Consider the following 27,020-nt stretch of genomic DNA (forward strand, 5'->3'; position numbering starts at 1 on the left):
GGGCAGGGAAGGGGGGAGCTAGCCCTTCTTCTTTTAGTGAACGCGCCCAGAGCTGGAGCCAAAAATCGAGGAGGAGAGATATTCAGTCGGAGCCAAGATGTGTTTGGCAGGAGGAGAGAGAGGGAGAGAGCGCAGGAGGAGGGGAGGAGAGAGGGAGGAGAGAGAGAGAGAAGGGGGGGCCTCAGTTTCCAAATCTGCACCCTTGGAGCCTCGGAGGGGCCCCGGGAGGCACAGGGTGTGGGACCCAGGGCAGGCCTGGCTGTGAAGGCGGTGGGGGCAGCGGGCTTGGGCCCAGGGAGACAACCGGCCACCCACCCCAGCCGGCCAGGCCAGGACAGGACGGACAAGGCAGAAGCCAAGATCAATGCATGCCGGGCAGACAGAGGGAGGCCTGTGGGCAGCCCAAACACACCCGCACCTCGACACACAACAGGCTTCTGTCCGTGCCGGGCCAGAAGCACAGGCAGGGCCCGTAGTAGGGCCACCACGGCCACCCAGCCGCAGGGGAAGCCACAGAGAGGTCTGTCTGCTCCCAGCCACTAGCCTTGCTACCGCAGCGGGCATTTCCCACGATGCAGAGAGGCCCAGGGAGGCCAGGAAGAGGGGTCGTTGTGGTGAGACACGCATCGAGGGTCACAGGGACAAGCCCAGGATGCACAATGACATGGGAGGGGGAGATGGTTCCCAGAGACAAAAGCAATGACACATATGCTGACACAGGTAGAGACACATGGTGACACTGATACAACCCTTGCTGCAACCATCAGACATGCTGAGGATACACCGGGTTGCACTGTGACACGCCACGGCAGCACCACGACACAAAGACATCAGGCAACAAACACACATGCCTGGCCCCACCGTCACCCAAATACAGAGACAGAGCTTAGGATGACCCTTGCAGATAGAGGCAGTACCTAGTGACAGACACTCGGAGACACAGGGACGCTTGGAAAGGGACCCACATGGACATGTGCAGCCACATGGCCGTCTGCGGGAAAATGGTGGATGTAAAGCCCAACACGCCGTGGACACGCATCCAGATCTGGGAGAACCCTAGCTGCTCACAGCTATTCCCCTGACTCCTTCACCTCCACAACTGGGATTTTAGGGACAGGAAAATGAAGATACGTCCCTTTCCCCCCCACCCCAACTGGGTGGACAGGGGCCCTATCCTCAGCGCTGTGTTGGAGGAATGCGCAGATGTCCGTGCCTCCTCTGCCTCTCTTGGTCCAGCTGAAAGGTGTGAGACCCCCAACTCAAGCTCAAGAGCAGAGAGGACAGGGACCAAGAAGACAAAAAAGGCCACGCACCCAGCGGGCTGGACATGGAGGCACAGTGGTGAGACACTGACCAGCAGGAGGATTTTGCTGGCAGCCACAGCTGCATGCCCATCCCCGGCACACACCTGCCTGACCATGCCAAGCACCAGCCTAGGGTCCTGCACATGAGTCCAGTCCCCATGGTGGGTCCAGGTGACAACGCCCGGTTGCAGATGTAGAAATGGCTCTGGAGCCATGGGGACGTCCCTGAAGCCATCATTAGGACCCATTCCCCCAACCCCAGGCTCTTTACCCCACTCACACTGGGGCAACTCATGTGCACACACACTCCAGCACAAAGGCCTCACTCAGAGCCTGGCGCCAGAGCAGGCCTGGCCAAGGTCACAGCATCTGCTCCCCACGGGGCAAACCAGGCCTTGTCTCCCTGCCTCCTGCTCCCTAGGCCCCTGCCATCTTCTTTGCCTGCCTTGAACCCCTGCCACCCTCTTCTTGGCCTACAGGACCCCAATCCTCACCACTACTCCTCACAACTGTCTGCCAGGGAAAAGAGCTGGTCCACAAGCTGGCCTCTCTCCTTCCAAACTCTTCTCTTGCTTCCTTGTCCAGGCAGCCCACTTGGAGTTCTAGGGTTGGGAAGTGCTCCACCCTGCCTTCCACCCCTCTGAAACAGCCTGCTATCAGTTGGCAGGGCCTGGGGGTGGCTTTAGGATGAGAACCAAAATGACAAGTCATTCCATTTCTTGAGCATATGTCACATGCCAGGTGCTGTGCTGAGCCTAATCCCAGACTGAGAGGTAGGCACCATTATTGCCCATTTTACAGATCAGGAAAATCCTGTGCTTCAGGTCACAGGCTTAGAAGGTGCAGACATAGAGCTCAAACTCTGCTCGGCCTTATGGCAAAGCTCAGTTCTCCACCTCTGGTCCCACAGCCTTGTTTTGGAGCCCTTGAAGTCACGTGAGATATTCCTGGCTGGGCCAGGACCCCTGGGAGAAGGGAGCACCCTGCCTCCCTAACTAATCCAGGGGAGCCCTCAGCCCAGAGCACCTGGCCCAACCTCAGAGCATCTCATGGAGCCCATCCCTAAGCATGGCCCACAGCATCCCGGCTCATACCTGCACACAGTTCCCACTCCAGAGGCGGGCATGAAGCAGGCAGTACCAGAGCCAAAGAGAAAATGGACCATAAGAAGAGGACCCTACAGGACCCTACACTGGTCCCAGGACAGGGAGCAACAGCTTCATGGGGACAGAGGGGTGGCCAAAGTAACCCAGGGAGAGAGCTGGGGGGAAGGGAGAGGCAACAGGGAAGCCCCAACCCGTCCCTCAACCCTGGAAGGATTGTGTGTATGGCTGCGCAGCAACATTCTGCAGTATGCATGGACATTCTGCTTGTGTGGCCGTGCAGTAGAGAATGTCAGTGCGCATGTATGTCTGTGTACATCCAGGTGAGCCAACAGCGTTGATGTCTTGTGCAAAGGTGTGTGTCTGTCCTTCCGTCCATCCATCCTCGGGTCTGTGTGAGCAAGTGCAGGGGTGAACACACACTTGAGAAAGCCTGTATCAGCCTCTGTCTCCATTAGCCCATCAATACACATGTTGCGTCTCAAGGTGAGGGTGTGTGTGTGTGTGTGTGTGTGTGTGTGTGTGTGTGTGTGTGTGTGCACAAGAGTCCAGGAGGAACATAGGGCCACCGTTTCCTATGTCCATAGGTTCATTAATGGCCATGTGTCTGGACATCAGTGTGAGAACATCACTTATGTCTCCATATTGGGGATGGCAGTGGTGTACGTGTGTCCACACTCTGGTGTGTGTCTGTTTCTGGAGGGGGCGGGTGTCCCCATCCATCCACCCGCTCCTCTCTGCCTAGGACTCAGGCCTGTGGCTGCAGTGGACGCAAACAGCTCTAGCAAGCACCCCGCCCAGCCGCCCTGGATTTCGATGCTTTTTCCAGAAGGAGATTTTTCCCCCCGCCCTTCCCCCTCGCCCACAGTGCCTTTCCCCGCCAGGGCCCCGCTGCTCCAAGCTCATTCCTGCTCAATCATTTATTGACTTTAAAATCGAAGCCAATTCTGGTTTGAAAAAAAGAAAAGGGAGAGGGAGAGGGAGAGAGAGAGAGAGATGCAGGCCAGAGAGAGACAGAGTCCGAGACACAGTGGGAGGGGGCAGCAGAGATGGGGCCAGAACCAGAGTCAGGGACAGGGACAAGGAGAGACAGGGCGAGTCAAAGACAGAGAAAGGCAGAGACAGAGAGAGAGAGATGGAAAGGGGCAGAGGAAGCTAGAGACAGGGAGAGAAAAAGACAGACTGGCAGGGCGAACTATGGAAGCAGAAAGATTTGTAAAAACAGAGACTCTGAATTCAGGAGATGTGGCTCTCCGGAGGGGCAGGCCAGACCCTTCTGATCTGCCAACAGTAGCCGCCTGCCCAAAGCTGGGGGTGCAACCCAGCGAGATCATGCCTGCTCCCCTCCGCAGCTGCCCTGGCACCACAGGCCTACAACCCGGAGCCGAGCCCTTGCTCCCTTCTGGGGTGTCAGAATCAAGTCTGGCTGTCTCCCTGAGAATGGGGGCTGCCCCAACCCCTTCAGAGTCCTGTCATCAAGGCTGGTGTTTTCTTTCCCAAGGTTCTGTGACATCCGAGGGACTGGAGTCTCACCCAGGCCTCGAGGGGCAAGCCAGCGAGCCCGGCAGGTTGCTTGTGGGCAAAAGGCTGCTGAAGCATGGGGTTTTGATCCCAAGCAGGCTCCCAAGACCAGCAAGCAGTCCAACCAAACATAACCCCAAAGCTAGCTAGGGGGGCAGGGTTGTACAGGAGCCCATGATGGACTGCTTGGCCAGTCAGAGGCACAGATGTGAGGATCCCCCACCCTGCCACAGCGGCCAAAGTGCCTGCTCACACCTGCATGTACAGTGACACATATGAGTGCATGTGTAACTTGCCAACACACATCCACACCCCCTTTTGTGCAGGAAATCCTGCTCCCTGGGCCACACATATGTCCATGCCATGCAAGCCTGCTCACAGCTGGCCCACAGGGGCCACACATAGACCCAAAATTGACTCACACACACACACCTGTATCTGTGGGTAAGCAAGTGTGGTGTGGCCGTGGCTGACACATGCCCCTGTCATACTACCCTCTTGCCCCTCACCACAACCAGCAGCAGCCATATTCACAGGGACGCCCACTCCCAGCTGTGGCACACTTGGCATATGGCTGAGAGGGCTCACGCTGGGCAGAGGGGACAATTAGGACCCCAGGCCTGGCCTAGAGACTCTCTTCTCACATGGCAGGCCCTGCTGGAAGGCAGGACTAGGCAGCCTCCAGGTGTCGGCTCTGCAAAGTCTGTTACCAGCCATGGCCTGGCCCTGCAGCCAGTGCTAGTGCTACCAGGGCCACTGCCGGACTCTGGGCAGTTCCTGTGCTCCCCTGGAGCCCTAGGGCCACTGCCTGGGAAAGGGGTGGCAGGGCAAGCATTCCCCGGGCCTTAGCCGCCACGGAACGCTGAGCGCCGCTCAGGGAACTTCGCTGGAGGCGGGACGAGCTCTCGCAGAGCACCAAGGTTGACGATGTTGTTGTGCCCGCTGCCGACCCGACGGCGTGGCCGCAGCAGCACTGTCGGCGGCGTCCACAGCTGCCTCCCGCCCCTCCCGCCTCCGGGCGGCGGGACGGGATTCCCCCCGGCCGGCCCGGTCCACCGCTCAGCGGCCGGGGTAGCTGGGGCCCGAAAGTTTGCGCCGAGGAAAGTTTGGGAGGGGGGAGACACGGCTGCAGCATCCAGGGTCGGCAGAGAGGCGCGGCCCCGGCTGGCAGCGCGCCCGTCCCTCCCTCCCCTCCCCTGCCCCTCGGAAATTTGGGAGCCCCGCCATTTTCTTAGCCCCGCTCCCATGTGAGGCCTGAACAAAGACTTTGGGGCGACGCCCGGGCCGCTCGGCCCGCCCCAGGCACCCCGGCGGCACGCAGGGACCGCCGCCACTCACGCCGGTCGCTGCCACCCTCGGGAACAGCAGCGTCCGCCCCAGGGAGCTCCGCGGGACCCAGTCCCCACTATGCGCCCTCGGGACTACCCACTGCCACTCTGTCACCCCGCAAACACGCTGCCCGGGTGCAAGCCACAGTCGCCTACAGGTCGCTGGGGGTCCACCGCACCCCAGTCGAGCGCGTGCGCGCACCCACACGCACTCCCGCTCCGCGCTCCGTGGGTAGCGCCACGCACGCAGCCGGCCACTCCCGGGGACCCCCGTGGGAGTCCGCTCAGGAGCCAGGGTCGCCCGCGCACGGTGCTGCCAGTACAGCCGGAGCTCCCCACGGCACGACTTGCACCCCTCGGTCGCCCGCGGGCTCACTACCCCCGGCAGCCGCGCGCCCCTCGGCCCGCCCGCCCGCTCCCCTCCCGGGCTGGTCGCGCGGGGGCGGCGGCCGGTACCTGGGTGAGGCAGTACGGGGAATACATAGCTGGGCGCCCGGGCGGGAGCGCGGCGGCCGGCCGCGGCGCGGGGAGGCCCGGCAGGCGGCGGCCGCGCTTTGGCTGGGGCTCCGGCTCGGCTCCTCCGGCCTCCGCCGCGCTGCGCCCGCCCGGCCCGCGGCCCCGCGCTCGCCGCTCGCAGGCTCGGCCCCGCCGGCTCCGGGGCCGCCGCCGCCGCCGCCGCCGCCGCGCTCGCCGCTGCCTCCTGCGTCCGCCGCCGCCGCCGCCGCGCGTCTACTCCATGCCGCCGCCGCTCGGCCGGTCACCCTCGCCCGCCGCCGCCGCCGCCGCCGCCGCCGCCGCGCTGTGAAAGTGAAAGTTTAGACAAAGTTTGGAAGCGGCGCACTCCGGGGAGAGGGAGCGGGCGGGCGGCGCGGGCGGGAGGAGGGGCGCGGGGAGGGGCGGGCGCGCGGGGGAGCGGCGGCCGGCGCGCACACTCACACACACATGCACGCACGCACACACACATGCACACACACGCGCGCGTGCGGGGGCGCACACCGCCACGGCCACCCCGACACGTGCTGGCCAGCGTTCCAGCGCAGGCACACGCTGACTCCCAGCGGGGCTCGAACCCCGCCACACGTCACGTACAGAATGTATTGCCACACGATTCACGCGTCGACAACAAAGCACACGCCGATATCTCCCCGCATACGGCAGAGACACACAACCCACACACGTGCACACACACCAAGACCAGGAAACCAGCCCACGACCCACACAGGACATGCCCACCATCACATGATACCCACACACACGCATTCCAGCAACGAACCATGTTTAAACACCCAGATACACAAGGACACATGCCAACGAGACCTCACACGGACACACACTACTAATACACACCAAGACACACACACAGTGGTGCATGCTGACGTGTACAGATTCAGACTGATACACTGACACAGACATGATTGCACAACCACACCCTGACGTGCTCCATACAACTTTTGTACATACATGCCCAAACAGACATGGCACACACACAAAGCTGTACCAAAATGTCTTGGCAGTTGTGGCAATACACACCTGGGCACACAGAATGACACTGATAAAAACGAGATGCATTAACACACCATCATACAAACACACACCATCAGACACCTGGACATAAGTGCCAAACAACACAGCACACTGGCCCTGATACAAAGATACAAACTATCACCAACACCAAGTGACAATGGCAGTTAGGACAACACATGAGCATACACACCACATACCTGAAGCCCGTACCCTTGAGCCTCGGGTACACTGACCAACAGTCCTGATACCCAGTCAACTGACAATCCTTCTCAGAGAATCTCCCAGCCATGCACACGGGTATCACACATATACACCCAGACCATTCCCACCCCTCTGAAAACAGTGCATGCCTGTGCACGCGCACACACACACACACACGCACACACACACACTTGTGCTTGGCCCTGATCATGAACATACATGGATCTAGTAGGGGCCACACAGCCCAACTCACAGAGACAGACAGGGTCATGGAGGCCTTAGGTACATGTACCTAAGTGCAGCTCCAGTCCCTCATGCAGCCCACTGACCCCCTATTTCCAGAGTGTACACTCAGTATGCAGGCAGGGAAAACTCTTGGGTGACCCCCCAGGGTGGGTGGGGAGGCGGTGCCCACAGCCCCCAGGCAGCTCCTGTCGAGACAAAGCTCTCTCCTGCTGCCAGGTGCAGCTAGCAACTTCTTGCCCTCCTGGGCCAATAGGCTGTGGCAATTCTCAGCTATGCATTGTCTGTCGGAGGGGTGTTGGTGCCTGTGTGTGTGTATATACAGAGGCTGCTGTGGCTATGCTCATTGGGGCCCTGCAAGTAGGCGAAAAGGGTGTGTGTGTGTATGTGTGTGTGAAAATGTCCCTGGGGGTGTATTCCTGTTCACATTACACCACTGAGGCAGGGGGCTGGAGTTGTGTATTGGGTGTCTGTGTGGGTGGGTCTGGGTCCTAATCGGGAAAAGAGACAGGTCAGTGTACATTCAGGAGTCTGTGTGTGGACCAGTATTGTGTAGCAGTGATACAGGTCTGGCTGGGGTACCTGGGAGCTGGTGACATGGGAACAAGACTAAAGACCCTGCAGTGGGGTGGAGGCTGATATTCTAGTGGGAGTCAAATGTAGACAGGGTCTGGGTTTGACAGGAAGCATTGGGATGTGGCTGTGTGGATGAACGCGTGTGTTTCCAGCTGACCACAGTACGTGCATTGGCTCTGAGGGTCTTTTCTGTGAGACAGTATCAGTGTGTGTGACAGACTTGCGTATGTGTGGCAGGCATATGGGTCTCTGCATGTGTCATGGAGTGTGGAGTGTGTGTGACCAAGTAGGCACGTGTGCAAGGGTCAGTGGGTCTGTCTGTGATCAGACTGTATGTGGCAGAAAGTGTACATGGGGTGTCACTAGGAGTGTGCTGCTCTCTTTGGGGTGATCCCTAGGGGTGTGTGGCAGGATGAGGGATCTGTGCGTATCCGAGTGTATGTACACAGGTGCATGTGTGTGTCAGGAGGGGGGCTTGGTGTCTTTTCAGGCATGTGGGTCTGTGAGTGTGTATCAGGTTGTGTAGGTGTGTGGACTAGGTGTGTGTGTACACGTGCCAGTCAGGGAGGAGGCTCTGCGCACCTGAGTGTGTGTCTGGGTACGTGTGCATCTGTTACTCCGTGCTTGGGGGGCTCTGACCCTGGGATCTCACAGGTCTCACATGGCTTCCCCTGCACCACAGCCGCTGCTGTGGCAAGGCCGTGGCACAGGGAATCGATACGTCCTTAAAAATTCAAGGGCTTCTCGTAAACAGAAACTTTTAACACCGTTTAAAGTTTCAGGGCCATTGCCACGGCTGCAGGAGGAGGGTGCATGGAGAGGGGGGCACCAGGGGGAGGAGTGGGGCTACAAGGGGACCGGGAGGGAGTGCAAGAGGAGTCTGGGGTCTATGAGGGGCTCAGGGAAGGGTCAGCAAAGGCATTTGGGGACCAAGGGGTGCTGGGGGCCAGGATGGCTCAGGAAGAAATGGGGGGGTTTGGGGGAGGGTCTGGTACCTTTAATGTAGCTGGCGGCCTGAGGAGATCTTGAGATCTAGGAGGACCCTCCTTGCTACTCTGCAAACACGCAAAAAGGGGCATACCCACAGGAGCCCCTCCACCTTGCGCCCAGTCCCACCGCACTCCTGGCCTGTCCTCCAGCCATGCCACACCTAGGGCTGCAGCCTGGCCCTCCTCCTCCTGTATCGGCCCCAAACCTGGGCTCTACATCAGGCAGCATCCCATGCCCACCTCACCCATAGCCACACCACAACAGTCACCCCTCTGTTCATACACACACGCACAGGACGCCCATCCATCCATTCAGACAGACACGCATACACAGAACATACATCTTCCCATTCAGACAGACAGATACACACACAACATCCAGACACACACACATAACACACCCATCCTTCTATTCAGATAGATGTGCACATGCATGCACAAACATACACACACACAATATCCAGACACACATATACATAGGACACCCTCCTTCCATTCAGACAGTCCCATGCACATACAACATCCAGACATATGTACACAACACCCATACTTCCATTCAGAAAGATACCAAAAAAAAACACCATCCTTCCAGACACACACACACACACATAGGACACACAACCTTCCACTTACACACATCCTTCCATTCACACATACATACTCACAAACACACACCACCCGTCCTTCCATGTACACACACACTCACACCAGAACACCCTCCCCTGTACATACACATATACAAGCTTGCTTCCTTATACACTCACAAACCACATCCGTCTACATGCCCCCATGCTCACACACATACCCGCACTCTCAGACCACCCCGCCGTACCCACCACACCCCTCCCATGCAGCACACACACCCCACTCTGCTCCCCACTCCACAGTTGTCCCTAGGAGGACTTCTACAGGCAGTCAGCGGGGCTGCTGTGGAGGACACCAATGCCCCCCGGCCCCTCCTCACAGAGCCCAAGTCTTAGGGCACACCTGGCCTTCGAGAAATTGTGGGGGAGGAGGGTGCTGCCAGGGGGCCGGGCACATCTGGGATGCCACAGCTGGAATCCCCCACATTCCTCCCTGTCGGGGCTGCCCACCTGGTTGCAGCTGGCAGCAGGTGTGTTCTGACAATGCAGGTGTTGAGGGGAGAGGAGAGGGAGGGAGGACTGGGAACCAGGCCCATGGTACTCCCTGGCCGGGTGGGGGGTACTGAAACATCTGGACTCTGACAGCTCTATCCTGGGCCACCAAAGGTGTAACTAGGCATTGCTGGGCTCCAGGGCAACTGGACAGGCCTCTCACGGGAGGTGCTGAACAGCTGGCCCACAAGACAAGTGGAGATCCAGGCTGTGGGTGCTGCCAGGGTGGGGAAGAGGGGGTGCTCTAGGCCCTCCTGGTGGCCCTGAGGACCCCCTACTCTCCGAAAGGGTCTGATGCCTCCCCTGCCCAACCTAACAGACATGGTCTGTGCCCCAGGCCTGGGGGTTCTAGCCTTTGCTTGCTGCCCCCACCCCAGACTGGGAGCTCCTAATGGGGTCTGGTCCTCAGGAGTTATATTCCCTGTTTCCGAGGCACTCCTGGCTGGACACCCGAGACCACGTCACACACGCACAGAATCACAAGATCCACATAGGCATACTTGGACACACAGATACAGTCCCTCCTCCTCTGGGGGATCATATAAAATACCGTGGTGACACACAGACACAGGGGCACCCTGAGATACTGTCACACAGCCTTCCAGAGTAGCACACAGGCACACAAACACACACACAGCCGCACAGAGAGTCCCATACAGACCTTCCCAGAGTGACACCGATAACACCCAGTCACACACAAAGAACCCCACCATCACATAGACCCCCACAGGGACTCAGACATACACCAACTTGCAAAGACACACCCAGACATACTCAGGCACAGTTACACTCACCTCCAGATCACACACTGAGCCTAGTTACCCAGATACACACAGGGCTGCACAGTGCAGAGGACACAAAATCTCACAAAGGACAGACTTACTGGACGCTCATAGGTGCTCTCAAAATCACCCATAGATGCAGCACACACAAAGACATACTCCCTCCCACACACACACACTCAAGGACCCACAGACACACAAGATCACACATGGGCACAAACGGTTACACACATAGAGAGTTGGCCACTCCAACACCCAAAGACACCCACAAACTTCCCCAAACCACAAATGGGGACATGCAGGCCAGCCCGGGGCTATACACAAGCTCCACAGCCATACACTCCCACGTGCCCTGGTGCCACAGCCTGGCCAGGGTTATGGCAAAGGAAACCAGTTGGGGAAACGTTTCATTTGCAGCAGGCTGGACACCCACCCCACCTGCCCTGGAAACCTGGCGCTGGCTCCTGAATGGGGCCTCTGTCCTCTACCACCGCCCCGCCAACCCGGGGAGTGGGTACAGGGGGGTGAGGCCTGCTGCACTGTGTCCCTGGCCAAGCTGCAGGGGCCCCCCGGCCACATGCCAGGGCACTGGCTGGAGTCACCCAGGCCCAAGGAGCCCTCCCCACCCCGTGCCTGCTGCATCTGGAGGGCACGCCCCAAACCCAGACTGCATGGGAAAGACAGATTCACCACCACCGGATCTCCAGGTGCTCCTGTCCCGGGCGCACACACATCCCCAGGCTGGGCAGCTGCTGGTCCTGTGCCACTAGGCCTTCCTCCAGCATGATGGCATGACAGCATGGCTGTATGTGACAGCATGACTGAGGCTGCGACAGTGTCATTGTGTGTGGCAGTGTAGCTGGGCTCCCTGTGCAGCCTGTGGGGGTGGGGGTGGGGCAGTCACAGCCCCTTGGCTCCTGCCATCACACATGTTCGCTGTCACATGCATAGTGTCACTGTCACACCTTTGATCACACAGCCACGCACACAGCCACACAGTCTCCTAAGTCACACTGTCACACACAACTATACAGTCTCACATGCTGTCACACATAAGCATGCTGTCACACCTTCAGCCACACACAGAGCCACACTGTCACACCTTCAACCAGTGACACTGTCTATCACACCCTCAGCTGTGCTGTTACAGAAATACCATCACACCCTTAACGATTCTGGTCACACACGCCTCCAGCCTCATGGTGTCCCACGTCCTCACAGTTACCCTGATGTGTTGACCTTCACACTGCATCCATGTCACATTGACCTGCAGAGGGACACTGACATACTCTGCCTGGGGTCCCCTGCATCTGTGTTAGCCACGTGGCCACACAGAGTCACTGTCCCACTTGGTCACCAGGAGGGAAAGCAGAATGGACCACTTCTTCCCCTGGGTGTGGCCACACAGCTGTCCCTAGATCAATGTTTGGACCAAACCAGTCACTCCAAGTACACAGCAATACACCCTCACTGTCAGGGTGTCACAGAGCAGGCAGCCAGCAGGTATGGGGCACTACAGAACTGCTCAAAGACATGCTAAAGACACATGCTCAGAGTTCCGCTGTTGCAGGTGACAGGCACACATCTCACACTGCCACATGACACCCTCAGTCCCTGGAAAGAGCTACAAAGAAACAGTGGGTGATAGTCATACCATGGTGAAAAGGACATCTTGTCAGACAACAGTCGCTCTCCCCAGTACCTGTCACAACATTGAGATAGCTCCTTAGCTGTCCCAAGAAGCAGCTGGGCATGCTGACATAGCCCCCATGATAGCTACTAGGACCCATCCCAGGAGACAGGGACAGGCCCACAGTGCATCCCCTCCCCAGTGCAGTCAGAGCATGGAGAACAGGGGAGAGGCACTAAAGGTCGCGCAGCTGTAGGCAGTGGGTGCCAGCCCCCCACCTCATGAATATTCATCAGCTGGGGATCTCCTGAACCTGCGGGGAGTCCAAGGTCCCAGGCAGCTGGGCACCCCCTTCTGTGCCAGGAAGCCCTCAGGTGAGGCGGAGTCAGCCAGGCCCCAGCAATCCTCGGAACCCACACCCAGTTCCACCACACACATGCACACACGACTGTGAACACAGATTCCCAGACACACAAACAGCAGCAACACAACTCACAACCACACCCAACAACATGGCCATCCACCATCCTCCACACACACACACACACACACACCAGGCATGTTAACATGGACACACAATCACGTGAACTCATAAGCTCACAGTCACACCCAAACCACACACACACACCACACACAGCACGCAACTCAGGGATGTGTTAGCAGTCACATGACCACAGACACACAGATTACACCGATAAACCATCACACCCCAACTACATGGACACTTACTATCACACATAGGCATGAAAATACACACACACACATATTTCCAACACATGGGCATCCAATCACCTCCAAACTGCAAGCAACTATTTCTCATAAAACATCCACACAAGGGTGCAAACATGGACCCACATGTTCATACATATATTTCTACCAACTCTGAAATGCAAACTCACACAAACCTACCCCCAAAGAGTGAGTGCCTTCACCCGCCATTCCTCCCTCTCTCTCTCCCTTTCACACACACACACACACACACACACCGATCTCTGCCCATTCCTGATATTTTGCAAAAGGGGAAACTGAGGCACGGAGAGGCTGAAGGCCCCTCCTTCTCAAGGAGGACGGCGCCTCTTGACTCCGGGCGGAGGCTGCGGATGGGCGCCCCCTGCTGGTCTGGCCCCTTTCAGGGCGCGCGGGGCGGTGGCGCGCGGGGCGGGCACGCGCCTGACGTAACCATGGCATCCTCTTGGCACGCGCGGCCCGCGCGCGGGGAGGGCGGGGCGGGCTCGTTGCCATGGCGCCGACGGGCCGCCTGAATGGGGCATTGTTAGCCGCGGCGCCCGGGGCCGGGCTGTCCCGGACCCACCCGGGCCGGCAGAGACGGGAAACCGGGCGGGGAGAGACAGAGATGGGGAGGAACAGAGACACAGGGAGAGATAAGAGATGGGAGAGGCCTGTAAGATGGAGAGAAATGCACAAACGAGGAAGGACAGAGGGACAAGGAGAGGTAGGGGTGGGATTGAGAAATCTGGGGTGGAAGGCCAGCCAGCCGAGGCCCACGGAGCCCACTGTGCCCGGGCTGTGCCTGGCGGCCAGATGAGGCCGCGGGCCAGGACCTGCAAAGTCAAGAGACGCTGAGCAGGCGGAAGAGACCCAGGCATCGGGAGACCCAGAGAGCCGGAGGGTCAGAGTTACCCAGGAAGGGAAGGAAGGGGATGCTCCCAGGGCCTCTGGTGCCCCCATCCCGGAACTTTCCCCCCTCCTCTTTGGACAACACTCTCCAAAGTCACACCTGTTCCCTGCATATCTTCACACACCCGCTAACAGGATACCACCACCATGGGGACCTAGTCTTCGGGAACACTGCTCCAGACCCTCCGAGACACCCTTATGGACGCAGCGACACCTGCAGATACATCGCAGACATCCAGTTACACACACGTCAGTCAGACACACCCATCTGACAGGGACTTCTAGGCTACAGCAGAGCGACACTCACTGTCATAGATAAGGCCTCATAGATGCCCTGTCACTTGAGGACCCTGCCAGACACTCATGGCCACGCACTATCTCATGGGCTCATACTCCACGGAAACACGGTCACATGGTCCCCCAGACCCATGGTACCCTGTGACACCTGCACACGTTTTCCTATGCTCAGTGACAATTCTGAGGACACACGCACCTTCTACCAGGTGTGACCCATGGACCGGGTGCCCTGTCCCCTGGTCCAGATTGGGGGTCTGTAGGGGCTGATTGAGTTCTCCATGCTTGACAGACAGAGCATCAGTCACCAGTGGAGACTGGGAAGGGAGGGGCAAGAGACGAAGCCCCGCCCTCTCCCCCTCAAGCCAGGGTCAAGCCAGGCTAGGGCGGTCCCCTAACTCCTCATAGTCTGGGTCAACTTGGCTCAAACCTGAACCAAGGGTGTCCCCTGGTGGCTATGTACGGTCTCTGCACTCACCAGGTCGGGCTGGTGAGCTGCCCAGTGGCCCAGCCTAAATAAAAGGGCAGAGAGAACAGGCCCAGGCTCAGCACACAGCCTGGAGATTGGAAGTCAGGGTCTTGAAGGGAGAACCCACACCTGAATCCAGAGTCTGGAATCCAAATTCCTGAATCCAGAATCCAAATCGAGATTCCCAGGAATCCAATCTAGAATCCAGATCCAAGAACTCAGGACCCACACACTAAAATCCAGGTCCAAGTGCCCAGTATCCGGAACCCAGGATCCAGAATCCAAACTTCTAGATCCTGTCTGCCAGAATCTAGAATTGAGGAGCCAGAATCCAGATCCAAGAACCCAGAGCCCACAGCCCTCCTCAGAGCCAGCCCCCTGTGTTCTCTGAGCACCCCCCACCCAGATTAGAGCCCAGGAAGAAGGGCGTGTGGGGGCAGGAACAAACGGAAAGAGCAGGACAGGGGCCCCCACAGTGACCATAGAGCCTCTCCAGCTGCTGCCCTATGCATTCACACACACACACACACACACACACACACACACACACACACACACACCAACAGGATCTTACCCACAGAGCCACACCCCCAAACACACAGCCTGAGACCATCATACACATCATACACAACTATACACACACCCTGACACAGACCATCACCCCGAGACACCTGGAACAGCATGCCACACGCTTCTCTCCCAACACACGGATACATGCTCACCTGTGCACCCACTCCGTCTCAGAGCTGGCTCTCATCCTCAGCCATCCCACCAAGCTCAGACCACACCCAGAGATGCACAAAAACCCACAACTCCTTGCCCTGCACCCAGATACACTTGCAGAATTGTGGAGGTTGACACAGGCATGCATGCGTATACACACACACACACATGAACTCCCCCAAGCACTGAGAAGCCCCATGCCTTGGCAGCCATTCAGCCCCTGGGAACAGGACCCCTGGGAAGGGGCTCACTGCACAACCCCCCCATTGCCCACCCCAGCCCTCCCCTGCCTGGCCGGCTGGCGGGCTTTAATACAGATGCCAAACTCATAATTGTAACTGAGGGTGACAGGGTCACCTTGAGCCCCAGATGCTCGCGCGGTGACAGATGGCGTTGGCAAACCTGATTAGCGGCCCCTGTGCCAGCGCCTGTGGCACCTGCATCTCCCGCCCCTCCCCCGCTCCCCCAGCACTCATTACCCACCCATTACTGGGCCTGGGGAGCGGGGATGGGGGCCGGCTGGCACTGCCCAGGAGGGGGCAGGGACTCTGGGCCCCCCCCACCACACCAAGGTTCCCAGCTGGTTCCCTGGCTGGCAGGAGGTGGGCACAGCTGAAGATGGGGGGAAATCAGGGGCCTCCTGCCTGCCAGAGAGAGCGGTGCCCGCAGTGCCAGGGTTGAGCTGCCCACTCGGACATCACCTGATCACCTGGGGTTTGGCACAGATTTTTGGAGGGAGGAGAGAGAGTGCACCCCCCATGAGCCTCTCATGACCCTCCCACCTCCCCAGGGCCCTTGGAGCAGGGCCTTGAGAGCTGCCTGCCTAGCCTGTTCCCACCCTTCTGTGCAGGCCTATGGGGTCAGAGGTCATGGGCTCCCACGCCCTGCTGGCCCATCTGTTTCCTCGTGTCCCCTCCTCCTGCTCCCCTCACCTGGGGCCTTCCTTCCTGAGGCAGGAAGAGGGCTGAGAGGGGCCTGGCTGCTCCCCCACCCCTGAGCTCTGGGGGGCATTTGGAGGCAACCCTGACAGCACCACATGTCCCGGTGTCTGTGCCAGACGGTCCCATCTGCTAGGGCCCTGGTTCTAGCTGCCCGAAGCCAAGCTGGCCTCGCCCGCCGCAGTCCCTGTGCCCAGCTGAGGGAACACCCCCAATGCCTGCACCACAGCACAGAGCCACCCGCTCCCAGGTTGGGAGAAAACACAGCCCGCACACAGCTGGGTTTGGCCAACCTTTATGGTTCTTGTGGAACGCCATACTAGGCATGGGGCTGGGTGGGAACGGGCTTGGGGGAAAGAGGGGCATCTGGGAGCATGTGGGTCCTGCCATTGACTTGGGGAGCCCAGGTCTTTCTGAGCAGCTGTCTGACCCCCTGCCTTGGTTTCTTGGGGTCTCAGGCTGGAGGAAACACCACGTCTCCTGGTCTGGGTGGGGCCATCTGTCCTCCCCGCTGTGGAAGTGTGTCTTTGACTCATTCTATGAGAGTTCCAGCCTGGGGGTTAAAAGCGGACACCACACAGTCTGAATGCTGGCTCTGCCACTTACTGTTGTGTGATCCTAGTGAGTGGCTTTGACTGTTGGGTCGTCAGTTTCCTTCTCTGTAAAATGGGGTGATACCAACCCCTATCTCACTGGGCTGCTCTGTTTTAGTTCATGTGAAAAGCTTAGTGCAGGGTCTGGCAAACTGAGAACTCAGTAAGTGTGTGGTGTGACTATGAATGGTCTCCCCCACGGCTGGAGCTGTGCCTGGTGTCCCCAGAAGCAGGACGAAGTCTCTGGAGATCTGTCTGGTTGCCCCTGTGTCTCTGGTCTCTACCCAGAGTGCATGATCTGGGTCAGCGTCTTCCTTGGCCATCTCCCCTCTCTGAAGTGAGTGTATCTGTGTTTCTGTCCATCGTGTTCAGATCACACCTTTGGGCTACAGTGACACTCCTCAACCAGCACAGTGGATGTCTTCACCCGCCGTCGGGAGGCTGGGCTGCCCGCCCAACACCACAGGACCACGGGCACCCGGCGCTTGTGAGCAGGCGCACAGCTGTTGCAGAGGACGAGTGGGGCTGGGCCCGAGCCGGGGACGTAGAGGGAGGAACAGTGGCCAAAGCAGAGCTGATTTTGGAGGTGGACGGCTGTGCATCCGGGCTGGGAGAACACCTGGGGCCGGAGTCAGGGAGACGGGTTAAGGGCAGAGGAGTCCAGGGTCAGAGTGGTGAGAATAAACACCCATCTGTTTTCACCCACCTTGAGAGGCATGGATGCCTGGGTTCAAATCCTGATTCTGCTAGCTGCTGGCTGTGTGACTCAGTGTAAGCTACTCAACCTCTCTGGACCTCAATTTCCTCACCAGTAAAATCATCAAAGCTCAACCAGGTAAAGAAGACACCACTATAGGCCTTTCAACAGAGAGGATTAATACAAGGAAGGACTGCTCCTTCCAGGCAGGCCACCATGACAAGGTAGCTTGGGGATTGGCACCAGCAGGAAGCCACTGCCCTCTCTAGGGATGAGTGAGAGCGGGAAGGGGTGGTATTACAGGTGCCCCAGGGCAGGGAGGCTAAACAGAAAGCCTTTAACCCTCTGCCTGGCACACAGTCGGTGCTCAATAAATGTTAGTTCCTCCTATGATGCCCTCCAACTAAGTGGAGCTGTCAGCTTGCCCCCAGATCATTGCCCTTCTCTGTTTAAACCCCCTAGTCCTCCCTTCTCCGCCCTAACTTGTCCCCTCCCCCTCCCACACTTGGTCCCAGCCACCCCTCCAATACACTCACTGTTGCTCCAAGACAGCAGACCCACGCCTCCCTCCAGCGCTTTGGCCCTGCTGTGCTCCCCTCCTGGGCCACTCTTCCAGACACCCTCCCACTAGCTCATTCGACCTCGACCTCATCGTAAAAGCAGCGCCCAGGGAAATGTCGCCCCCCTGGTGGTCTCTCTTCTCACCCGCCAATCTCTCTTGGTGTGTTCAGAGCCATTTGTAGTTAAATCTCTTCGGGGTTTCTTTCAGTGTTCCTCTCTCTCCCAGAATCTAAGCTTTCTGGAAACGAGGACTTTCTGTGCCTTTTGCTTATGGGTGTAGCTGCAGCAAGTGCATCACCTCCAAAGCTGCCACGTCCTGAACCCTAACATCAGGCCTGGCCCACGCTACTCACCTTAGGCGAACTCCCTCCCCGCCAATGCTGAGAGGCTGGAGCCATTATGATTCCCACTTACAGATGAGGAAACTAAGGCTCAATAGGGGTCCCTTGCCTAAGGCCACACAGCTGTTCAGGGGACTTCTCACACTTAGAGCACCTTTGCGCCGCCCCCACCCGCTGGGGAGGCATTTGCAGGTCTGTGAGAGGGTATGCAGCTGGATCTCAGGCCCCCCGGTCTGATGCAGCATGCCAGCTGTGCAGGGTAACCTAGGCAGGAGTCAGGGCAAGGCAGCTGGTCCAGGATTCAATGCAGGTTCGCTGAATGAATAACAAGCCAAGGGGTCTTAGGAACTCATGTCTTGCTGGACATGGTCCCAGACACTTGGCAGAAGTCTCAACTATTATTAATTCCATTTTGCAAAGGTGGGAATTGAGGGTCAGAGAAGGGAAGCCATTTGCCCTGGGCCACACAGAGATCAGCAATTAAGGCAAACTTGAACCCAGGTACACCTGGTACCTGGTGCACCAAAGCCTGGGCCATAAACAATACATGATATGCATTCCTACAGCCTTTATAGAACACCAACTGAATGCTTATCCCTACACCCATCTCATTCAGACTTCCCAATAGCTCCTGGGAAACAAATACCACTACTATTTACTATTCAGCATTCATTCAACAAACCCTGACCACACCACTGTGTGCCTGGCTGTGTTCTAGAGCCTGGGGACAGGGATACAGAAGTGAATAAGGCATAAAAATCCCTTCTTTGGTGGAGCAGACATTCTAGTGAGGAAGAAGTGATGAATGCAATCACAAAATCCATTTCCTACACTAGGTGATGATGTACTATAGTGAGAAATTAAGGAGAACAAGAGGAACTGGGTGGGAGGTGGTGCATTTTTTAATGACATTCAGGTAAAAAACCTGAAGGAGGTGAGAAAAGGAGCCATAGAATGTTGACAGGGCAGCAGGTGGGGTGCAGGGATGCTAGAGGCAATGGGAGCAACCAGTGCAAAGGTCCTGAGGTAGACAGAATGTTGGTGTGTCTGGGAAAAAGTAAGGTGGCCGATGTGCCAGGAGTGAAGTAGGAGAGAGAATAGAAGGAGGTAAGGACACAGACACAAAAGGCAGAGCTTGCAGGGCCTTGTGAGCCTCGGGGAAGACTTTGGCTTCTCCTCTGAGTGATGTGGGAGCCACAGAAGGTTCTGAGTAGAGGATGGAGGGGCTCTCAAGTGCTCATGGGCACCCCCTGGCCACTAAATAGAAAAATATATTTGGAGGGGGGCGTGGCCATAGCAGAAGCTGGGAGACAGGATGGAGGCATGGTCCCAGTAAGAGGCTTATACCCCATTTTATAAGAGAGAAAACAGGTGCTGAAACCCAGCCCTCTCCTTCCCCCACCCACCCTCACCTGAATGAAGGGCACAGCTTTGCACATCTCCAGGGCCACTTCCTGTGGGTCCAGTGGCAGAGACATGGTAGCAGCCACCTCCTGCCCATGCTGCAGGGCGCCTGTCCCCAGCCTCCTGGTCTTCTGCAAGCCCAAGAAAGTCTTCCAGGTGCCAATAGAGGAGGATGGCAAGAGGGAGGCTGGGGCCCCTCGGCCTAGAGCCCAGGACTGATTGGCAGCAGCCCAGGGCTGGGGTGAGCGACCCTGGGGTCCAGGCCTCCCAGAGCCTGTGGGTAGCTGGGCCCCACTGAGCAGGCTCAGGAGAGTGGCCAGCTGGCTGAGGAGCATCTGTCTGTCCATCTGCCTGTCAGTCCGTCTGAGAATGGGCTCAGGGTCCCAGGCAGTCGACCCTGCTGTCTGGCTAGTGCAGTTTGACCCTTCCAGATCCCCTTTTAATGGCTTGCTCTTTGCCTGGGGAGCCTGGGAGGCTCCTCTGCTAAACCCACAATGGGGAGGAGAGTAAACCCAAACTTGTTGGGTTCCCACCCCTCCCCCCAGCCTGGTGGGAGGCCTGGAAAGGCAGCCTGGTATGTGGGCTGTGGGGACCTGGAAAGGCAGATCTAGAGGCAGGGACTCAGAGGCACTGAGGGACTCCTTTCCAGGTCCAGGGCCCCATTCAACCATTTAGCAAAACCAGACCATGCAGCCAGTCTTCTGGGGTTTCAATCCCAGCACTGTACCTTTCTGGCTGTGCAACGTCTGTCAAGTCCCTTAACCACTCTGGGCCTTAGTTTCCTCTTCTGTAATATGGGGGTAATAACAGTCCCTCCCGGGTAGGGTGTTCTGAGGACTCGAGAACATTTACATAAGAGCCGAAAATAGAGGCTGATACATACTAGCAGCATGGGTAAGCTATGATTAACATCATCGGTGTTGTTTTTCTCGTTAGCACCTATTAGAGGCCAGACACAGTTCTGACTCTGGATACAAGGGAGCAAGATAGAAAATGGGTCCTTGCTGCCACCGGTTTTACACCATAATACAGGAAACAGACAATACAAGGTAAATAAGATGATTTCAGAGCCTTAAGTGTTAAGATATTTAAATAGAATGCGCCTTAGAGGTGTGGGGGCGGGGCTTCTGCCCCCAAGATGGTCTGGGAAGGCCTTCGTGAGGAGGTGACATTTTTGCAGATCCCTGAGGCGTTGTTGGTGGCGGTGGGAACGTCCTGGTGGGGGGTGGAGGTCGGAGTGCTTCCAGCACATAAAGGGGTGGGAGCCGCGTCCCAGGCTTCGGGGTCCCGGCTCCTCCGCGGCCCCCACCTCACACCCAGGTGAGGAGCTGCGGGCCGCGGGGCGGTGAGAAGCCGCGGCTCCAGTCCTTCCCGGACCCCTCCCCCAGCTCCCGGAGCGGCGAGGGCGATGGGGTGCGCTCTCCCTCTGGCGGCAGCTCTGGGGACTGCATGGAGGCTGCGTCCAGGACACCTGCCTCCGGGACGCCCCACCGGCAAAGTGCGCGGGTGCCTCCCATTCACCCCGTCACATCCGAACTCCTGAGCCCCAATCTGCCCTTCCTCTGTTCTGTAGACCCAGCTTATGGCAGCTTAGTCCTACCAGGTGCTAAGGACGGGAAACTTTGGAGCATGCTTGACCCCATCTTCTTCTTTGACTGACCCCCCCAATCTGATATGACAGCAAGTCCCATACCCTCCAGAATCTACCCAGAATCTGCCTACTTTTCACTCCCTTCTTGGTCCCACACCTGGAAACGAACCCCATTATCTCCCACCCGAACCAATACAGGCAGCGCCTCAGCCCTGGTACCCCAGCTCCCGCCTCTTTCCCCTACAGCCTGTAACCTTCGCAGGCGCCGGCGAGCACCTGAGCCCGCGCAGGCACCCTCTGACTCAGAACCCTCCAGGGCTCCCACCTCACGTGGGGATGGATAACAGCCGAAGTCCTCCCTGCAGTCCCCCAGGCCTCGTCCTGTCTGTTCCCATCAGCTCCCAGCCTCGTCTCCCGACCCTCTCCCCCTTTCTCACTCCCTCCAGCCACACGCGCCTCCACGTTGTCCTCTAGACTCACCAGGCAAAATCCCAGGACTATACAGCTGCCTGTATAAGGCGGCAGAAGCTCTTTTTCAACATGGAAAGATTCAAGAAAAAGTTCAGTTAAAAAACTTAAGAATGGGGCTTCTATTAGACAGCTGACCTGGGGAGAAAGAAATGAGAATCTACAACTAAGGTTTACTTGTATTTGTATTTACACATTTACATGTATTTGCATATTGAAAGGAGCAGCAGGATTTTCCTTTTGGGCAGGTGAGATGGGGAGAGGCTTCCCTTTGGAGTTTAAAAATGGTTTTAACCAGGGGCTCTCTTGTCCCCTCCTGGCGTGAGCCAGGAGCTCTATTCTCTCACTTTATTTCCAAATAAAAGCCTGTACTTTGCTCTCCTAAAAAAAAAAAAATGGTTTTAACCATGCAAAAAGAAACTTTAAAAGGCACAGATGAAAGCTATCTATACTCTTGTTTTGCTCCTTGCTTTTTAAGTGAATATGTCAGGTATTCAAGTAAGTATAGATAAAAATATAACAAACACCCCTGTACACATTACCCCAATTAAGACATAAAATATCACAGATATGAAAACTGACTCTATATTTGTCCCTAATCTCTGAATAGATTCAGAAAACATGTTAATTTAATTTGTTGCACTGTTGAAAACAATATACATAGTATCATAATGTATATACATCCTTTCAAGTTTCATCTGCCTTTCACTTCATGTTCCTTGATTTTTCTCTGCTGAAAACTATCCCATTGTACATATCTAGCCCAAATGTATTTCTTCATTATCCAATTTCTAAGCATCACAATCCTGCAAGGAATATTCTGGAACATGAATCTTTTACACTTACTGTATCTGGGAGTTGGCTCTGAATCAGTGGTTCACATTCCTGGCTGCACATTATAGTCACTTTGACTTGGGGAATCAGTGCCCAGACCCTGCTCCCCAATCAATGACATTGGAATCTCTGGGGATGGGACCCAGGCATTAGTGTTTCGTTTTGTTTTTTTGGCATTATTGTTTTTAAAAAACACTTCTGGCGGCTGTGAACCTCTGGGCTGTTTCTTGATACATATACAGCAGTAGGTCTCAAACATGAACATGCATTGGCTCAAGGCTCAAGCCTGGAAGACTGCCACACAGATCACTGGGCCCCTTCCACAGAGTACCTGATCCTGGGATGGAGCCTGCTTTTCTAGCAAGTTCCTTGGTGGTGGTAATGCTGCTGGTCTGGGGACCACACTTTAAGAACCACGATGTAGAAAGAGCTCTTATTCTTTTTAAACACATATAGTATTATATGTAGTATAATGTAGTTATTACACATATAGCATAGCATAATATTCCATCCTGTGGATATTCAGTAATTTCTTTAACCAGTTCTCTATTTTTGAACACTGAGGTTATTAAAAAAAATTCCCTGCAATGGAATATCATTAGCTATAAAAAGGAATTAAGTACTGTATTAATTTGCTGGGGCTGCCATAACAAAGTACCACAGCCTGGGGAGCTTAAATAACAGAAATGTATTTTCTCACAATTCTGGAGGCTGGAAGTCCAAGATTAAGATGTCAAGGGGTGGTTTCTCCTGAGGCCTCTCTCCTTGGCTTGTACATCTTCTCCCTGTCCCCTCACCCAGTCCTGTGTGTATGTGTGTGTCCAGATTTCCTTTTTATAAGGACACCAGTCATACCAGAATGGGGCCCACCCTAATGACTTCATTTTAACTGAATTACTTCTTTAAAGACCCTATTTCTAAATATGGTCGCATTCTGAGGTCCTGAGAGTTAGCACTATTAACGTAGGAATTTTAGGGAGACACAACTCAGCTCAGAGCAACTACCAATACTTGTTACAATATGGATAAACCTCAAAAACATGTTAAGTCAAAGAATTCAGAACACAAACCATGACATGTTGTATGACCCATTTATATTAAATGTCCAGAATAGGAAAACCTGTAGAGATAGAGCACAGATTGGTGCTTGCCAGGGGCTGGGGGGCGGGGAATAGGGAGTGACTGCTTAATGGATATGGAGTTCCATTTTTGGGTGACGATAATGTTCTAGAACTAGATAGAAGGGGTGGTTGCAGAACATTGTGAATGCAATAAATCCATTGAATTGTTCACTTTAAAATGATTGATTTTATATTGCATTTTACCTCCAATTAAAGCCTGCCTTCAGAGGCCCCTCCCCTGCCATGGCCATTTGGCATCTGCTGTGTGCGGAGCCCAGCCAGCAGCTGAAACTCTGCCTAGGCTGGTTTGATATCAGAGTGCCTATTCTTAACCTCTAGGTTGGTGTTTCTCAGAGTAGTTCCCAGATTTCCTGGACTGGTAGGAAACTGCAGCTCAGAAGTTCCACACCTGCTGCCTATCAGCCCCTCTCCTTCACTTCCATTGTAATTATTTGTGTGTCTCACCCACAAGACTGTTAGCTGTTTGAGGTCAGAGAAGACATCTTCTTCTTTCTGTGTCTTCAAAGGTCCAAGGGGTGGAGGAGGTGACCACTCAGTTAAACATGAATGACAAGAAAGAACCTACCATGTAAGATCCTGGGAGATGGTTCAGTAAAGTTAATGCAAAAGCCCTGAGGCCAGTGCAGGTCAGGGAACAGGTGGCCCCTTGTATTGCCAATGGGTTTCAGCCCCGGGCACGTTCGCTATGGATTCAATGTGACCAAAGAAATTGACAGCAAAACGTTCTTGGGGTGAAAGGGTTATACCCAACTTTATTTCCAGGTGGCAGGTCAGTCACTAAAATCCCATTCGCTTAGAGCAAGTCTGCATGCAGCAAGCCAGTCTCTGCCTCTGGGCCTCTCTGTCCACACGGCCGTCCCACACAGCCGTCCTCTGGGCCTCTGTCCTCGGCGCTGCCACCACTCCAGCCTCTGCTCTGCTCTCCTGCAGCCTTGCAGCCGTGACACCGTATCCCGCCCAGAGCACTGGGCGGAGCTCTTTATAGACAGTCAACAGCAATGTATTGCCCACAGGTGTGTAGTGAGCTAGTCGACCAGGGCCAGGTGAGAATCCTGACCACAGGAACTCTCATTTTATCCGCATCCCTTCTACCTCCTAAGGGTTTTCTCGCTCCTACAAGTCACCCCACTCAATGTCTCTTTGATTCAGCAGCTGGGGGAGGATCATAAATCATATCCATCAACTCCTCTGCTCAAGGACCTCCTTTGGCTCCCCACTACCTTGGAATAAACCTTCACCTTGGCTTATAATGCCTGTATGGCTGGCCGCTGCTTAATGCTCTTCACTTCACCTCCTCCTCAATTCCCTTCATTTACTGGACCTCAACCACACCATCTGTCCCTCAGCAAATCCTGGGGAGGAACTTGGATTTGTTGAGTACCCCAGAGAAACTTCTCTGTGGCCACATGAGGACACAGATAGGCTCACTGCAGCATCACTTCTGCAATCAGGAAAAATTGGAAACAAAGGTCCATCAAAACAGTCTGACAGAATAATTGTAGTTTATTCATACCATGGACAAAAATGAGCAAATTTTTTCATACTTTTTTTTTTTACCATGAAGCCCAGTAAGAAATACATTTTACACTGTGAACCAGAGGTAGTAAATTGTACTTCCCAAAGAGGCCTCAACAATATGTCCCATTCTATACGCTCTACATAAATCCTTTGCCTGTGACCTTGACAGTGTGGCTTTGACAATCCTTCTATTAAGCAATAAGGTCTCTGACCCCTTCCCTTGAACCTAGATAACCTTTGGCTCAACCAATAGATGCAGATGGAAATGACATCATGTGACTTCCGAGGCTCAGTTATAAAGATGTCATGCACTTCAGCCTTGTTTACTTGGGACTAAGCTGCTGTGTTGTTGAGCAAGCTCAAACTGGCCCCTACTGAGAGACCACTGTGTAGATATTCCAGCTGAGCTCTGGCCAGCATCCCCCAGAAAACATGAATGAATGAAAATGCCTTCTAGTGATTCTGGTGGCCAGGCATCAAGTCAACTCAACTTTGAATTCTTCCCAGCTATAGACTGCATGTAACAGAGACAAACTATCCATGCTGTGCCCCGCCCAAATTCCTGATCGACAGAATCCATGAGCGTAAGAAAAATGGTTGGTTGGGGAAGGTTTGTTAGCATCAATTGCAACTGGAACCCTAGTATATACATACATGTATATATGATGGAAATAAAAGTTTTGCCAAACAATATTTACCTTTCCACATGTGATACAGTCAGGTATTTTTATGCTATTCTGTTTTTGTGTTAAAAATAAACACTGTACACCCACGTTCATAGGAGCATTATTCACACTAACCAAAAGGTGGAAGCAGCCCAAGTACCTATCAGTGGATGAATGGATAAACAAAATGTGGTAAATACATATGATGGGATATTATTCAGCTTTAAAAAGGAAGGAAATTCTGACCCATGCTACAATGTGGATGAACCCTGAGGACACTGACAGTCACAAAAGGACAAATAATTATGGTGTCACCTAGATGAGGCCCCTAGAAGAATCAAATTCATTGAGACAGAAAGTAAAGTGGTGATTACTAGGGCCTGGAGGGGCAGAAAACGAAGAGTTAATGTTTAACGGGGGGGACAGTTTCTGTTTTGCAAGATGACAGAGTTCTAGAGATGGATGGTGGGGATGGTCACACATCAGTATGAATATGCTTCATGCCACTGAATAGTACACTTAAAAATGGTCACGATGCTAAGTTGCATGTGCGTTTTGTCAGGATTTTTAAAACAAATAGTTATTAAATTAAAAAAAAAAAAAAAGAGGAAAAGGTTTGTATGACTCATTCTTCCCAATTGTAAACCTGGAAAGAAGGAACAAAATATGTACTGGTGTAATCCATCTCAGTGATTTCCTGAATCAATAATGGGCCCTGTGACCATCCCCCAACAAAACGAACACAGCTGCACAGCATGTACAATAAACCTACAGGGATCTCTGTGGAAATATCTGAAAATGTCTGGA

At 55.1% G+C, this 27,020-nt stretch overlaps 2 protein-coding genes and 1 long non-coding RNA gene across 3 annotated transcripts in view; 1 reads left to right on the forward strand and 2 right to left on the reverse strand.

The window, feature by feature from the left end:
- Positions 1 to 5,877, reverse strand: part of NFIX (nuclear factor I X) — a 94,779-nt gene extending 88,902 nt beyond the window's left edge. The window contains exon 1 of the mRNA XM_036878620.2: positions 5,713 to 5,877. Within this exon, the coding sequence (XP_036734515.1) occupies positions 5,713 to 5,739 (27 nt within the window). The 5' untranslated portion in view covers positions 5,740 to 5,877. The remainder of the gene's footprint in view (positions 1 to 5,712) is intronic.
- Positions 5,878 to 17,330: 11,453 nt separating this feature from the next.
- DAND5 (DAN domain BMP antagonist family member 5) lies at positions 17,331 to 20,330 on the reverse strand. The gene is made up of 2 exons (XM_036878693.2): positions 20,004 to 20,330; positions 17,331 to 17,611 (listed from the first exon to the last, which is right to left on the reverse strand). Exons 1-2 carry the CDS (start codon positions 20,328 to 20,330, stop codon positions 17,366 to 17,368), a joined length of 573 nt encoding a protein of 190 aa, XP_036734588.2. The 3' UTR covers positions 17,331 to 17,365.
- A 601-nt stretch (positions 20,331 to 20,931) lies between these two features.
- LOC130680093 (uncharacterized) lies at positions 20,932 to 25,708 on the forward strand. Its single transcript, XR_008993108.1, has 2 exons — positions 20,932 to 21,044; positions 24,961 to 25,708. It is a non-coding gene; the product is annotated as an uncharacterized LOC130680093 (long non-coding RNA).
- The last annotated feature ends 1,312 nt before the right edge of the window (positions 25,709 to 27,020 follow it).

This window comes from Manis pentadactyla, chromosome 12, assembly GCF_030020395.1.
Source record: "Manis pentadactyla isolate mManPen7 chromosome 12, mManPen7.hap1, whole genome shotgun sequence".
Taxonomy (NCBI): Eukaryota; Metazoa; Chordata; class Mammalia; order Pholidota; family Manidae; genus Manis; species Manis pentadactyla.

Coding starts and splice junctions, on each gene's coding strand:
- DAND5 (XM_036878693.2), bottom strand. CDS start 20,330: ATGCTCCTCAGCCAGCTGGCCACTCTCCTGAGCCTGCTCAGTGGGGCC. Junction 17,612..20,003: donor AAGCTGTGCCCTTCATTCAG/GTGAGGGTGGGT, acceptor CTCCGGCCCCAG/GTGTTCTCCCAGCCCGGATG.